Source organism: Achroia grisella, unplaced genomic scaffold (genome assembly GCF_030625045.1).
Source record: "Achroia grisella isolate CSIRO2021 unplaced genomic scaffold, CSIRO_AGI_Agris_v1 utg114, whole genome shotgun sequence".
Classification (NCBI taxonomy): domain Eukaryota; kingdom Metazoa; phylum Arthropoda; class Insecta; order Lepidoptera; family Pyralidae; genus Achroia; species Achroia grisella.
This window is the reverse complement of record NW_026712585.1, coordinates 1,617,110-1,631,171: the sequence shown is the minus strand read 5'-3', so window position 1 is coordinate 1,631,171 and position 14,062 is coordinate 1,617,110. Positions and strand designations below refer to the sequence as shown.

General features: G+C 30.9%; 1 protein-coding gene across 1 annotated transcript in view; it reads left to right on the top strand.

Moving 5' to 3' along the window:
* The first annotated feature begins 984 nt into the window (after positions 1-984).
* The window catches only part of LOC131850630 (uncharacterized), a 54,965-nt gene continuing 41,887 nt past the window's right edge, over positions 985-14,062 (top strand). Inside the window, exon 1 of the mRNA XM_059200932.1 lies at positions 985-1,398. Within this exon, the coding sequence (XP_059056915.1) occupies positions 1,368-1,398 (31 nt within the window). The 5' untranslated portion in view covers positions 985-1,367. The remainder of the gene's footprint in view (positions 1,399-14,062) is intronic.

Below are 14,062 nucleotides of genomic sequence, written 5' to 3'. Positions count from 1 at the left end.
AAATTCCTGATGAATTTGATATGACGGGCTATCAGATCTGACTTCATATTATTTATTTATTTAAACTTTATTGCATAGTACAAGATGCTATGCTATTAGCATTCTCTACTAGCCAGCCTTAGATATACTCGAAGGCGGTTTAGTTAATTAAATAAAAATATATTAAATACATATAAATGTTATAAATAATTAAATATAACATACATACATATAATATATATTATAAACATATTACACATATAAATAAGATGATGAGCCTTATTACAGTACTATGAGATACGATTTGAAAGATATTATTAACTCTTTTTTTAAAAGTATATTTAGAAGGAAGTGCACAGATGTCTTCTGGCAGTGAGTCCCAGAGACGTGAAGCTTGTAACATATTCATCTCATTCTCTCTGTCATTCTTTATATTCTGTTAGCTTAGGCGAGGTCGAATAAAATTATTTATTATATTATCCAATAAAAAAATAGATTAAGTGTGATAATTAAGTATTGAATGTTATTCTTTATTCTCTTTTTATCTTACTCTCTCACATCTCACCTCCATGCTTAAATGTAGTATAAAACATAGCTGTATAATTTTTTTACTTTTTGTGAGAAAATTTTGCACTAGTTTATTTCTCTTCTATTCTTATCATCCTCTTCTATATTCTATATCTAAAAAGCCTGTCGTGCGTTTTATCATTTCCAGTAACATAAGAAATTAAAGAAATCTCTGCATAATGGACATTCTTTGTAATCAACATAAAAGAAAATTCATTTCTAAAGAATTCACATTAATAATAAAATTTCTATTAGTTTCACGCATAGAAATAATCAACGCGCGTTGAAATTAAATTACTTATACTTTAATGCCATTTAGCGCCATCTACTAGAAATGTGCCGTACTATTTACAAAAAGATCGATGGATCACGTGGTAAAACGGGTTGCCGGAGTGCGATGTAAAAAAAACATAAACCTGTTTAGTGCAGTGACGTCTATCGTGATTCTGTGTCGTGCAATAGTTTTATTAGCAAAATATGTTGTTTTAACACGATAATATTGATACAGAGATACCATTTCATTTCATATTATAGACATTCCTTTCGAGTGACTGAGTCAGTGCAAGTTTTGTGTACATTTTATCCGGTATTTTGTCCAACCGAATGTCATAGTGTCTCATATCAAACACAAAACACGGAAAAATGTGTGTTCGATGATACTGATTGAATCGTAGTGCAATAAATTCATATTAATGGATGTGTACAGTGATAATATATCGGCGCAATGTGATACGACATAGTAATTGAGAAATGGGTGACAGGTTAAAGCATCCATTTAAGGTGAAAACAAAAACATTATTTGTGATAATCCAATCATTAGAATGGATGTAATTACGGACCTATCTCCCCTAAGTAAGTATTTCATTTTAGTTTTTTTTTAAAATAATAATAACATTAATTAATTTGCATGGTATTGTAAAATAAATAAAGTAAAATACATAGGTAAATTTTATCATTGAATTGTGGTGCCTAAATAGTGTAAATATTTTTTTGGGTAAGTGGATAGGCTTTTATACCTACTAGAAGTGCCTATGTAATACCTAACAGTACATACTATGCTCCAGATAGAAATTATTACCATTTTGGGTCACAAGTACACTGTACAGGGGGGAAGGGTATTGTTAATAATGTAGATTAATAACTCGATTGCTAGCAATGGTACATGTCAGGTTGACCTCCACGCGGTTACTCCTGAAAGCCATCATGTTAGATTTCTGGTGAATTTGCCGGGATGGGCTAACTGTCCTGACCTCATGCTCATCTTATCCTGCACCAAATATGTAGAATCACATCCAACAACCTACCGTGTCATAAAACTATTAATGCACTCTGGATTGTTAGTAATGTGGACTCTCGACACCATTCCCGCTGGAAACCATAAATTCCAGGTGAATTTATCACGATGGGATAACTGACCTGACCTCATAGTCATCTTATCCTCCACTGGTACCCCACCAGCGTAAACCATTAGCGCAGGCCGGTGCACCATTTCATTATCATATACAAAAAAACACCCTTATTAGATATACATATAATATACAGTCTACGGTTTTCTACGTTTGAAATTATATAAACAAAATCAATTTTTTATCTAATTTAAAAAGATTCCAGATTTACTAGTCATACGTACGTACTTATTACTTTATTTTCTATTTAAAATTTCAACACTTACGTATAATAAACAATTACCTACAATTTTTTTTACTGAACCACATAGATTATCATATTTTTAAAATACAAAAATTGTGTGACCCAAACCCACATTACTTATTATTTTGTTTTTTATTCTAAAACCTTATGTCAGAACTCGTTGTGGAGAAATTTGCTATCACGATAAATATTTTAAACCCTTCTAATGAATATCAGGCCAATTTATAAACAGCTATATTTTATTTCCAATTATTATCTCATTTTAAAATAGAATGACAAAACTTATTATTAATCATCTATTACTTGAAATAGTAATAGATGATTTTAACATATTTATACGAATAATAAGGATAGTCTAATTACTGAGAATGTAACCGGAAAATATTTCTTAAGTAGGTACTGATTGCGTTTCTACTCAATCTCATCACTAGAGGCCACCTATTCGAAGACTAATCATGCCGTGTCTTGCTTAGCCTCGAAGGTTAGCGAATTTATTAATATGTTATCAAAGTCTTGCACAGTTACAACTCGCATTATAAGTATTGCAGTGGGATTTAAAAGGTCTTTAAACCCGACTTGGTTCGCGTAGAATAAGTACCTACTAATGAATATGTCACTGCCAGATTAAGTTTAAATATGTGAAGTTTAATAATACGATTTTATTGCAATCAGAAATTGTCAATGTTACCACCGCAATTTACTTGACACTGAAACCTGGCACTATTACAAAAATCTCAATAATTGAAGACATAAAATAGACTAAGAAAATTAAGAACATAATAAACCATACAGACATGGCTGTATGGGCGGAGTTTAAATATAATGATACCAAAGTCCTTCCTATAAAAAAAAAAACTGATGTAATGGTGTTAGCAATTCCGTCAAGTTAGTTCTAAATTTAAATTTGATCTAAAAACACTGAAAATAAGCGCTACAATCCTTAATCTAAGGTCACAAAGTAACGTGCAGTAGCGACCTCTACAATATTTTTTTTCTCTTTATTTTTTTTGTATTTTTGTACACAAAATGTAACGATGACAATCCCATAGTACCTATACTAAATAACAAAAAAAAATATTCACTATAATATAATTTCCATAGCTGTCATTTTCACGTTATGTTATTACGAACCAATTTACCCCATTTCACTCGTTTGAGGTTGAATTAATTTAAGGGGGTCTTCCTATGTGAAATATAAAATATTTAGATTCAAGTTTTTTATCATTTATTAACACATATTTGGACAGTATAAATATAAAATTTCAGCTAAAAATATTCAGTCAAACTAGTTAAACACCCCCGCCTCGAAAAAAAGAGCTCCCACTTCCTCCACGATTCCGGCTGATCGGCTTATCTGAAAAAAAAAAAAAAAAACGGCGTTTTAATTTGTAGGCTTAAAAGCACGGAATGACCTATAATCAAATCAATATAAAAAAAATTGGATTTTTGATAGACATTTGAAATAAAAGTTGAAAATTAGGCGTTTTTTTTTTTGTTTTTTTGCTAAATTTAATAATTTGATCTAAAAACACCGTTTCTGAAAATAAAAACACAGCAAGTCCGTAAAAACTAAAAATATCAACTTAATCTAAGGCCACAAAACGACATCACTTACGTAACGTGCAGTTTCTCAACATACGCTTGGGCTTCACGACCAACAGGGCATCCCATACAATTTTTTTTTTCATTAAAGATAATAACTTTTTGAAGATAAAGAATTCAAAGATTCGTTATTGTTTTGTGTCTCTGCTCCTAAATTCAACGAATTAATAATTCGTCTTTCGATAAATCTTCGAAAACCGGTTTGATAATGTTACGGTCCAGTTCATTATGACAATCCTTATATTTACCTATACTAAAGAACATTTGTGATAACGTTGCCCAAACTTCCTTTCTCAAAAAATATTCTCTATAATATAATTTCCATAGCTGTCATTTTCACGTTACGTTATTACGAACCAATTTACCCCATTTCACTCGTTTGAGGTTGAATTAATTTAATAATTTAAAATATTGTTAGTTAATGATTCTGTCATTATAGTGACATCAATTGTTATGGAAATAAATCACATCGATTGTGAAAAATAATTTATGAAAACGGAAAAGAAATTATCGTTATATGAAATGGAGTTAGGTTGATTAATTTGATTAGGTAGGGTTTTTTTAAATTTGATTTGGTTTTTATGGAAGATAATATGCAATGTGTGCATTTACTTAAAATTTACTTGACGAGGTAAGTACGTGTATATTTTTTATTTTGATTTCATATTGAAAGGGTTTCAGATTATATACAACTTAAAAGATTATTTATTAAATTCATGTAACTGTAATTCTAAGTGTTGTCAGAAATGACATAAATTGCACTTAATTTCTCTTGTACATGTTGTTTTTTTGGTCTCCCTGGTTTGAAAATAATTGTTTTAATTTTTTTTACATTATACTAAAATATGTAAATATGTTTTTTGCTTGCAATATTAATTTATATATATACGGAATGTAAAAACAACTCCCTTCTTATAAAAACTAGTTGTCGCCCAATGGTCGAAATTCGACCATAATTAATTTAAATTATAAGTTGAACTTTATTTAGGTTCTATTATCATACATTATACTTCTATGTTTTTTTTTTATCGTTTTAATATAATCTTTATGTAAAATAAAAAAAATAGTATTCTGTACTCTTTCTTTATATAAATTATTATATAATTGTGCGAAATTTCAAACTCCTTAGTTTGCGAAATTTTCAAAAAATGGGGTACAAAGCCTTTTTTTTGCTTCACGTATTAATATTATAATTAATATCTAAAAATCCATTACAACTATCGCATTCTTCTATCAACAAAGTACAAAAGTAAACAACAAAACATTTCTACAGAGTAATAAATAATAATATATAGTGACGTTTAATAAATAAAGGGGATAATCTGTGGTATGGACGAGTACCTTCCGTTTATAGGTTAAAGCATTTGTACTGAACCTTCTAATGGTGACAACGATGATAGATGTAGTTTCATCACAAAGATTCCTAAATGGATATACAATGGACGCGTCGAGATATTGTACTACTATTATCTTGTTGCGAGGTATCCAAAGACGTCACTGTAGGGTTGTGGTTTTTTTTAGTGAGCATATTTTTAACTCTTGTAGCTTCTGCGTTTGCGCTTCAGGATTACGCTCGCTTTAGCACAGAATGTTAAATGTTTTTGAAGTTTTTTATTTGTTTAGTTTATATATACATACATTTGTTAATACTAATAGTTATGTTATTATTGTATTATACATATGTGTGTTAAGTACTATATATATAGTTTGAATGTTATTCATATGCGTGTGTTGTTTTTAGATTTATACATGGTAATATTTACAAGAAAAGTAATTGGATTTGCGATGTTCTTACTTTCAGGAGGAGTGGTAGTTTCATTTTATATGCTGACTCCGCAAACGTTCTTTTGCCAATTAAGTTAAAACGGTGACAATTTAGGATTGTGTGTATTTTTTAATGCAACATTGTAAAAAACGTTAAAAATACTTGACACGAAAATAATATGTTAAGTGTTGTTCGTGTTCTTTAATAGACTTAAAAAAGAGAAGGTTCTCATTTTGACTGTACTCTTTTATTTGTAAAAATTTAAACTCTTCTAGGTGAATCGTTTTTGAAAATTATTTCTTTATTGACTACATTGTTGATGTTTTCATTCTGATGATATATTATTATATGTCTATGTATAAATTTGTGGTGAAACCCCTTTCATTGAACTTTTTATTTTTAAAAATTAATATATTATAAAAATTTGATTATACATTCGTCAGATTATTGCAAAAAGTGACATTATATTTTTTTTATTAATTTACTAAAATATTTTAAGTATTTCTTTTATAGAATATATGGTATTAAAAGGCTTTTAATTGTCAAGTGGCATTCATTTATTATTATTAAAATGGCATTAAAGTGACATAAATCCACTTAATGTGTTACTGCTATCCCTAATCTTCATCCACATCATCTATTCATCAGATCCATCACATAATCTGAATAATTATGTCGGACAATTAAAAAAAATTAAAAATTAAAAAACTTACACTTAAAAAATAATATTTCGTAGCCTGGACACGCAAATAATTATTAACACACATACAGAACATGCTCCTGCTGTTTTTATTGATTTTTTTCTGTAGAATGTATCTTAGTTTTTGGTTTTCTTTTACATAAACACTTATCTACAGCTGAACAAGTATCTTGTAATAGAGGTACGGACAGACCCAAAAGTATTACATTATCTGTGAGTTCTATGATGAAACTAAACCGTCATGGCAGCCCTATGCTAAGGAAATTGATATTGTTTATTTTGATGGTATCATTATTACAATTGGTAGGTCAGTACGTTGTCAGCCGCTGTATGGTCGGATTGATCCCAATAATGACCTTTGGACCTGTTGTAACCCAGTGCTTGAAGAATACGGCTAATAGAAAATAGTAGTTTATAGATGAGTTTCATCAAGATGAACCAAGTACCTACATATTATTAGTATTTTTTTACCGTCGCCTATGTACATACAAAAGAACAAAGCCACGGAGATCATACGACGTCCCTGGTAACCCATTCGTAGTCATTACAAAAGACTAAGGTCCTGCCTTTATACTTGGTATAAAAGAAACTTATCCTATAATTTCACATAATTGTCTGTTTGACAGGAATCTTATATATATTATATAATACATGTACATCCGTGCGAAGCTGGGGCGAGTAGCTAGTTGTAAATAAATAGGTAATGTCTACTATATTTATCTATTTATTTGCATTGAATAAGTTACATTATAATAAATACTATAAATAAATACATAGTTCCATATTCAGCTACATTTTAATGCACTTACCATGCAAATTTAAATTAATATTAATATTTATAAAATTGTAAAATAATTAATGTAAATTTATTTTGCACAAGCAAATTTCTTCAATAAGAAAAAAGCCGTGTTTAACGTCGCGCTTCTTGAATTCAGCGCTGAAGATATGTTGTAGTGGTCGATCATCACTGTGATTATTGTTAGTCAGTTTATATATTCAGAATTAAACCGAAGACAATAGCTGTATGTCCTACACTTTTTACCTTCCCTAGCAAATAGAAAAGGAAAAAATCAGCCAGCACGCCAGAAACAATAACAATTATTCAAAAATAAATCGTAATCGTGATATCTCTAGTCTGTTTCAATAATACACATTGGTAAGTGTGTAAACAAAAACACTGGATGCTTGCAGACTAAAAAATATAAAAATTCCATAAAATAATTTCATTATTAATGAGTATCTAAGATAACTAAATAAATTTACTGTGTGATGTGCACTGGTCATGCAAACGTAGTTTTTATTGAAGTAGGTACACCATTTATTTTCATATATTCATTCATTCTTCTTGACTGAATATGGTTCCGGTGCAATAAAATTTGATACAATGATTGATACAATAAAATAATAAGTGATTAGAAGTAAAGATTAAATTCATTCTTTAAAAACAATTAGCAAAATTTGTGACAAATATGCTTCTGTAAGACTGGTACAATCAAATTAAGTGTTTTAAAAATAACGATTATTCTGTTCTATAAAAACTAGTAAGTAAGTACGAAAATTTGTAACAAAGTTACTTAAAGTTGTCTTTAATTTTGAATTTCAATATTTTAGGTAGGTATTAAATCAGAAGCGATAGCGATACATTTGAAGTTTATTTTCTCTATTCCGCAATTTAAAATATAAAAAATTACTAAACTACTAAATTCTATACTTATATGACACCCTACTGTCTCTACTACTACCATTAAAAACTTTAATTGTTTCACAACATTATCACAAATATCGTCTGGGCTACAAAATGTTAGCATATATCTGTAACACATTTTCCTGTGTCCTGGTAGGTTTTACGCCATCGGTTGGTTCTATCTAGATTAGCGAACGGAAGGCAACCGGTTCGGTTCCGCAATTAATTTTCTAAGAAGCGATTATTTGATACTATCTGCTATGCCCGTGGACCCGTGCCCGTGTGTATTGGAAAAAAAATTATGAACATTAATGATAATGTTATGAGGTACCTAGTAGTTCATACGCTTAGTCGTTGTAAGTTCATTTTTCAAACTTGCTGGAAGCTTCATAATTTTTTTTTATTAACTTTTCATATTTTGTTACCTCTTTTTTTATATGTGACTCTGACTTTCTTGTAAGCCCCATTGGGATATATCTATCTAACACGTCAATTATTCCTGCCTTTTATTAAATAAATATGTAGTAATTTTATGCATGCAAGTGTATTGGATTTGATAATTCCATGTGAAAAGGTTACAAATAAATTAATGTGAAAACAAAGCGAATAAGGACGTCAAATGATTGCAAAAAAATTACAAACTGTTTAGTTTTAGCAATGATTTTTTATTCAAACAAATAAAAAAGTTTGGAGACATTACACAATTTCGTCTCATCATAAAGTGACCAGAAGTCAAAAAGTCAAAATTATTTATTGTCCTTCTTATGTACGTCAAATTTTTTATCGTTATCCCTACTGTCCACTTCAGCTTGCTACTTAACTGAACTGGCAAAATACTCAACTGGTAATTTTTTTATTCATTCAACTATCCATACATACTCATAAACTATCGCGTTTATAATATAATTATTTTTATAGTTCTAATAGGAATACTTAAATTTTTTTTCCTAGACTGTTTGGTTATTGATTGGCTGGACTGATTTTGACGGGACTTTCGCCGGCAGATAACCTATGTTATAAAGTGTAACTTAGGCTACTTTTATTTTAGAAATATTATTTACTTTAACAAAAAGAAAAGCTAATTTCCTCGCGGACGAACACGCAGGCAACAGCTAATTATATAAAATATATGGTGCACAGGAATCACTCTGATTAATATCAAGAGTCATAATACTTATGAAGATATTTTTTTATAGTGCTGGAATCGAACTCGGTGGTCGAAGGTTTATTTCAATTAGTCTAAAACTATTCAAATCAATATGAATATAAATAACAAATATACACATTAGCTCTCTTATCTAAAATAACTCACGCCGATCGACGCTTATCTGTCTGTCTGTCTGGTGTTCTGCATCTGTAATAAAAGGCCAAGGTGAGTTCAATTTTATTAATATTATGTTTTATAATTTATTTGTTTATAAATAAATATACAAAATTTGTTATTTAAGTAATTTATTCCTTATTATACGAATGTATAATAAAGAGGTAATAAACTGTGAAAACAATAAAATGTGAAAGAGACTTTGAATTGATAGCCGTAAAGTCGATTTTCTAAAATTTTTATATTAAATTTCTACAGCTCATTTTTAAGTGTTTTGTTTTGCATCGTCATATAACAAATATGTCGAAAGCTCTTCAAAAATGTGGTGAATCTCGTAGCGATCGTTTTTCTTCGAACAGTTCTAATGCCGTTGGCCGTAGCTGGCATTTACAGCTTCACCCCATGAAAATTGGGTCGTGTGCAGAGGGCACTCTCACACTCCTGAATACAAATGTTCGCACCGTGCGAGGAATCGAATTCGCGACCGTCGAAAACGAATGCTCTCAACTGTTAGACCACCGAGGTCGTCGATCAAACGGAATTAGTTTCTAGAATACGCCGGTAAATCCCGTTATAAAATGCGAGGATTTATGTCAACCCGCGGAGACTTATGAAGCGGCTTAATGAAATAGCAATAATAGTGACAAAGTTTTAATAACTTTGTCACTATTATTGTTATTTCAAAAATGTAGCCCCAAATAAAAGTGTGGGTTACATTTTCGTTATATTTTATTTATTTTTGTTGGAATGACAAACACAATCATATTTATAAACTAGGTACATCCTGAGCTAACAGTATGTATACGCTTGCAGAACACCAATAAAGGATGATAAGATGAGTAGCCCAGTTAGCTCATCGCAACCAACTTATCAGAAAATATCAAAGTTTTCAGAGGAGACCGCGTTGAGGTCGACCTAACACGACGATACTCTATTACTAACAATTTTTTCCCGTATGTGGTACATTATATCGTCGGTACAAATGAATGTAGTCATTCTTTGTCGCATTTGCAATAAAGGAATGACGATTATTAAGTAGCATAATATTAAATGGGTTTTACCATCGTCTTGTTTTATAGTAGAAACTCGTTATGAAGAATTGTTGAATAAAAAACCAATGAATGCGAGGTAATAGGTAGTGTTTGGCTAAAATTAGACGGAGTTTTATAAAAAATAGAAGACGTACTTTGCAGTTTTAGTAAATTTTAAGTGAAGGTAATTAAAGAGACGCCAACATCCAATAATTTAGCCCATATTTTGCGTAGTTGTCTACAGTGCAAATATTAGTTTTGGGATGTGGAAAACTTCCAAAACTTTGGGAGCCATCAGGTGCCATCAGCGCTGGCACCTGATGGCTCTCAAAGTTTTGGAACGCTATATCTCAGGACGCTGTAACGCTATATCTAAGTTAAAGGACCTGCACTTGGACAAACAATTGCAATAATTATTAAGTCTAGCCCAAAACTTCTGTTGCCTGCACTATGGAAAATGCGGACTATGCTTGGCGTCACTCGCGTTGTCTTTATTCAAAGAATAGTTTATCATACTAGTTGAATTTCTCTACGATATGATTTATCTCAGTGCGAAGTTTCATTCGATCTAGTGGTTACTCTAATCTCGCTAATTTGAAGTTAAAAATGAATCTGTATTATTGTAAACATGTACAAGCTCATTTGAAAAGAATAAGAGCTAACAAGCAACTCTCTTGTCAGTTTTTCTTAGCTAGAAAGCACTCCGAAATGACGGTATAGTTGACATATCATAAGAGTCTGTAATAAACCTACATGAATAAAGACTTTTTGGTTTGATTTGAATCCCTATTTAAACCTTTTAAAGAATAAACATTTTTTTATTGGGGTTTTTGGGCTATTATCAGGTAGGTAAGACCTGTAATACTGCGACCTGCATAGATCTATTGTACTCGCCTTTTCAAACTTCGCTACCTAACTTGTCAGCGACAAGAATTTAAGGATATTCTTAGGAACAATGGTTTTTATCTCCTCAGGATAGAATATATACTTTCCAAAGGAGATATTTCGTTTATGCATGAGTGGGCTACAACCACAGGATGTGTAGTGGCGTTTCCTCTTCTGCTTGGAAATATCTGCAGATATAAACAAGCTACAGAGATACAGATGTGAATTGTGAATTAAAAACCAACATAAGTTCTCCATAAAAGCGCATTGCTGTTTTAGATATTCCAAATGCTTGTGCGCTGACGCTTTATGTATATTTTACGGGCTAACGGTACTTGACAATGCGACAGGAAACTATGTTCTCTCCCTCTCTAACTTGTACGTTAGGATATCTGTCATCCTTTTTTGTAAATTCATGGTCCATGACCCATTGCCTATCTTGAACTGTATTCTATACCGACATTGAAAATAAGGTTTTTATTCGAGCTTTATATGTTATGCGACATCAGTTGTGTAAATATAATAATCTAATATAAGGGGGACTAGGATTGTTAGTAATGTGGATTAGTGAACCCATTGTCAGCAATACATCAGGTCAGGTTGACGTGATTCCCCTGAAAACCATCGCAATAAGTTCCTGGTTTATTTGCCACGATGGGCTAACTGACCTGACCTCATGCTCAACTTATCATTATCCACTGGTGCCCCGCTAGCGTAGGCGGGTGTGCCATTCCATTATCATTAATTTGGAAATAAAATATTCTAATATCTAAATAATAATTTCTTGTCACCGTGTTAGTCAGATTTGACGCGACCTCTTGAGATTAATTTTGGATAATAATAATATAACTCTTTATTGTGTACAGACATATACTTATAAAAAAAATATATACTTATAATATAAATATGATAAACAAAAGGTGACTTTATCGTTAAAAGCAATCTCTTCAACAGACAACCGGGTAGATCGAAGCTTTGCGTAAAGAAAAGGTAGATTAGTTAACCATAGTAATAAATAAGAATCCAAAATAATGTAATGATGAATACAAACGTTTTCATTATATGAGAATACGAGAATCGAACCTGCGACTATGAGTGAGGTAGTGTGCAAACCGCTAGACCGTAAAGGTTGTCAGTTGTTTATTCAACACATATAAAATTCTGTGCGAACAAGAGATTTTCACTCGTAAAATTGTAATCAACGCACAGCTGCACTTTGCTCGCAGTTGGCACAATGCCGATGTCTAGCTCGTTTTGTATGTATGTATTGTCTAAGTTTTTACCTAGCGTGGGAACTACTATAATTGTTTCCAAGTGGTTGAGTAACTATATACTGCGAGTTAGACTTGCTACTGTTTAAACTATTAGTAGGTTACGTATAAAACTGTGTCTTCTTTTTTATTCCTTCTTTCTTCATTCAGTTATTTTTTTTATATAACTGGAACGGTAAGCTAACGGCCAACCTGATGGTAGTGGTAAGTGGTAACCGCAGTCTAATACATGAATTACTACTGACATCGAATCTTCGTGGTAATTTTCTATAATACAACCAACCAACCAAATAAACCTATTTTATATTTCCTTTAATGATAGTAAATAGTCCAATATCTTGAAGGTTATATGCTTATATAACTATGTACATGTATATAATGAAATTACTGTGTTTTCGCCTTTCGCGACATTTGTTTCTACTTCACATCATCATTACATATATAAAACAAAGTCGCTGTTGCAGTCTGTCCGTCCTTATGTTTGCTTAAATCTTTAAAACTACTCAACGGATTTTGAAGCAGTTTTTTAAATAGATAGAGTGTTTCAAGAGGAAGGTTTATACATATAATACATGTACAACTGTGCGAAGCCGGGGCGAGTAGCTAGTGTAAAATAAACGAACGATGAGACAAGTTCAAAAATAATAAAAGGTACTAGGCTATATAACATCACGCTAGGACTAATAGGAGCAGAGTTCAATGAAATTTGTTGCAAAATTGTGTAAATCTGACACAGACGAAGTTGTGCGGATCTTCTAGTTTTATATGAACATTCATAATTTCTTAGATATAATATTACTGCAGTATGAATGTAAAAACGGTCGATTTTTTTTATTGCAAGGGATAAACTAGCATGAGTACATCTAATAGTATACAGTTAGTCCTCCATGTTCACTTTACAGTACTGGAGGGCACAATTCCAGTAACTAATGGAGTCACAAAGAGGCACCGTGAATACGATGCCTGCTTCAATTATACGGCGAAACGGTTATACCACGTAACATGTTGACTTGGCGCACTTTTAATGCCTTTTCATTTAAGACATCTATATTATTACTTTATAATTTATTATTGTGATAATTATTGTTTTAATTCAATTGTATTATTGTTGTTTATGTTAATTTTGAATTTAATGTAAAATTTATATTTTTTTATGTACAAAGAAACGTGTTAAGTAATAACAACTAAGTTTATAAATTGCAAACTCTTTTTACTGACCTATTACTTAGATTTTATCATTTTTTCATTAAATAATTAACGTAACATTTGTTACTAACTCATACATTATCAATTATTATTAAGTATCAAATACATACATTGTTTTAGTACAAAAATAGTAGAATTTTTAATCGGTAAGGTTATTTTTTTTAAATCACTCTTTGCTGTACTAAATACAGAAAATAATTAAAATAGTGAATATACATGAATTGATACAAAAGAAAGAAAAGTTTTCACTCAAAGGCAGCAGCGGCAATGAGGAAATTAAAGATAAGAAAAGGGTATGTGTGTAAGTTAACATTAAATGTGGATTAATTTCACAAAAAAAATTTCAGCGAATCGTTAGAAAGTATCGTAATGTTATACTGTAAATCAATGCCTTTAATAAA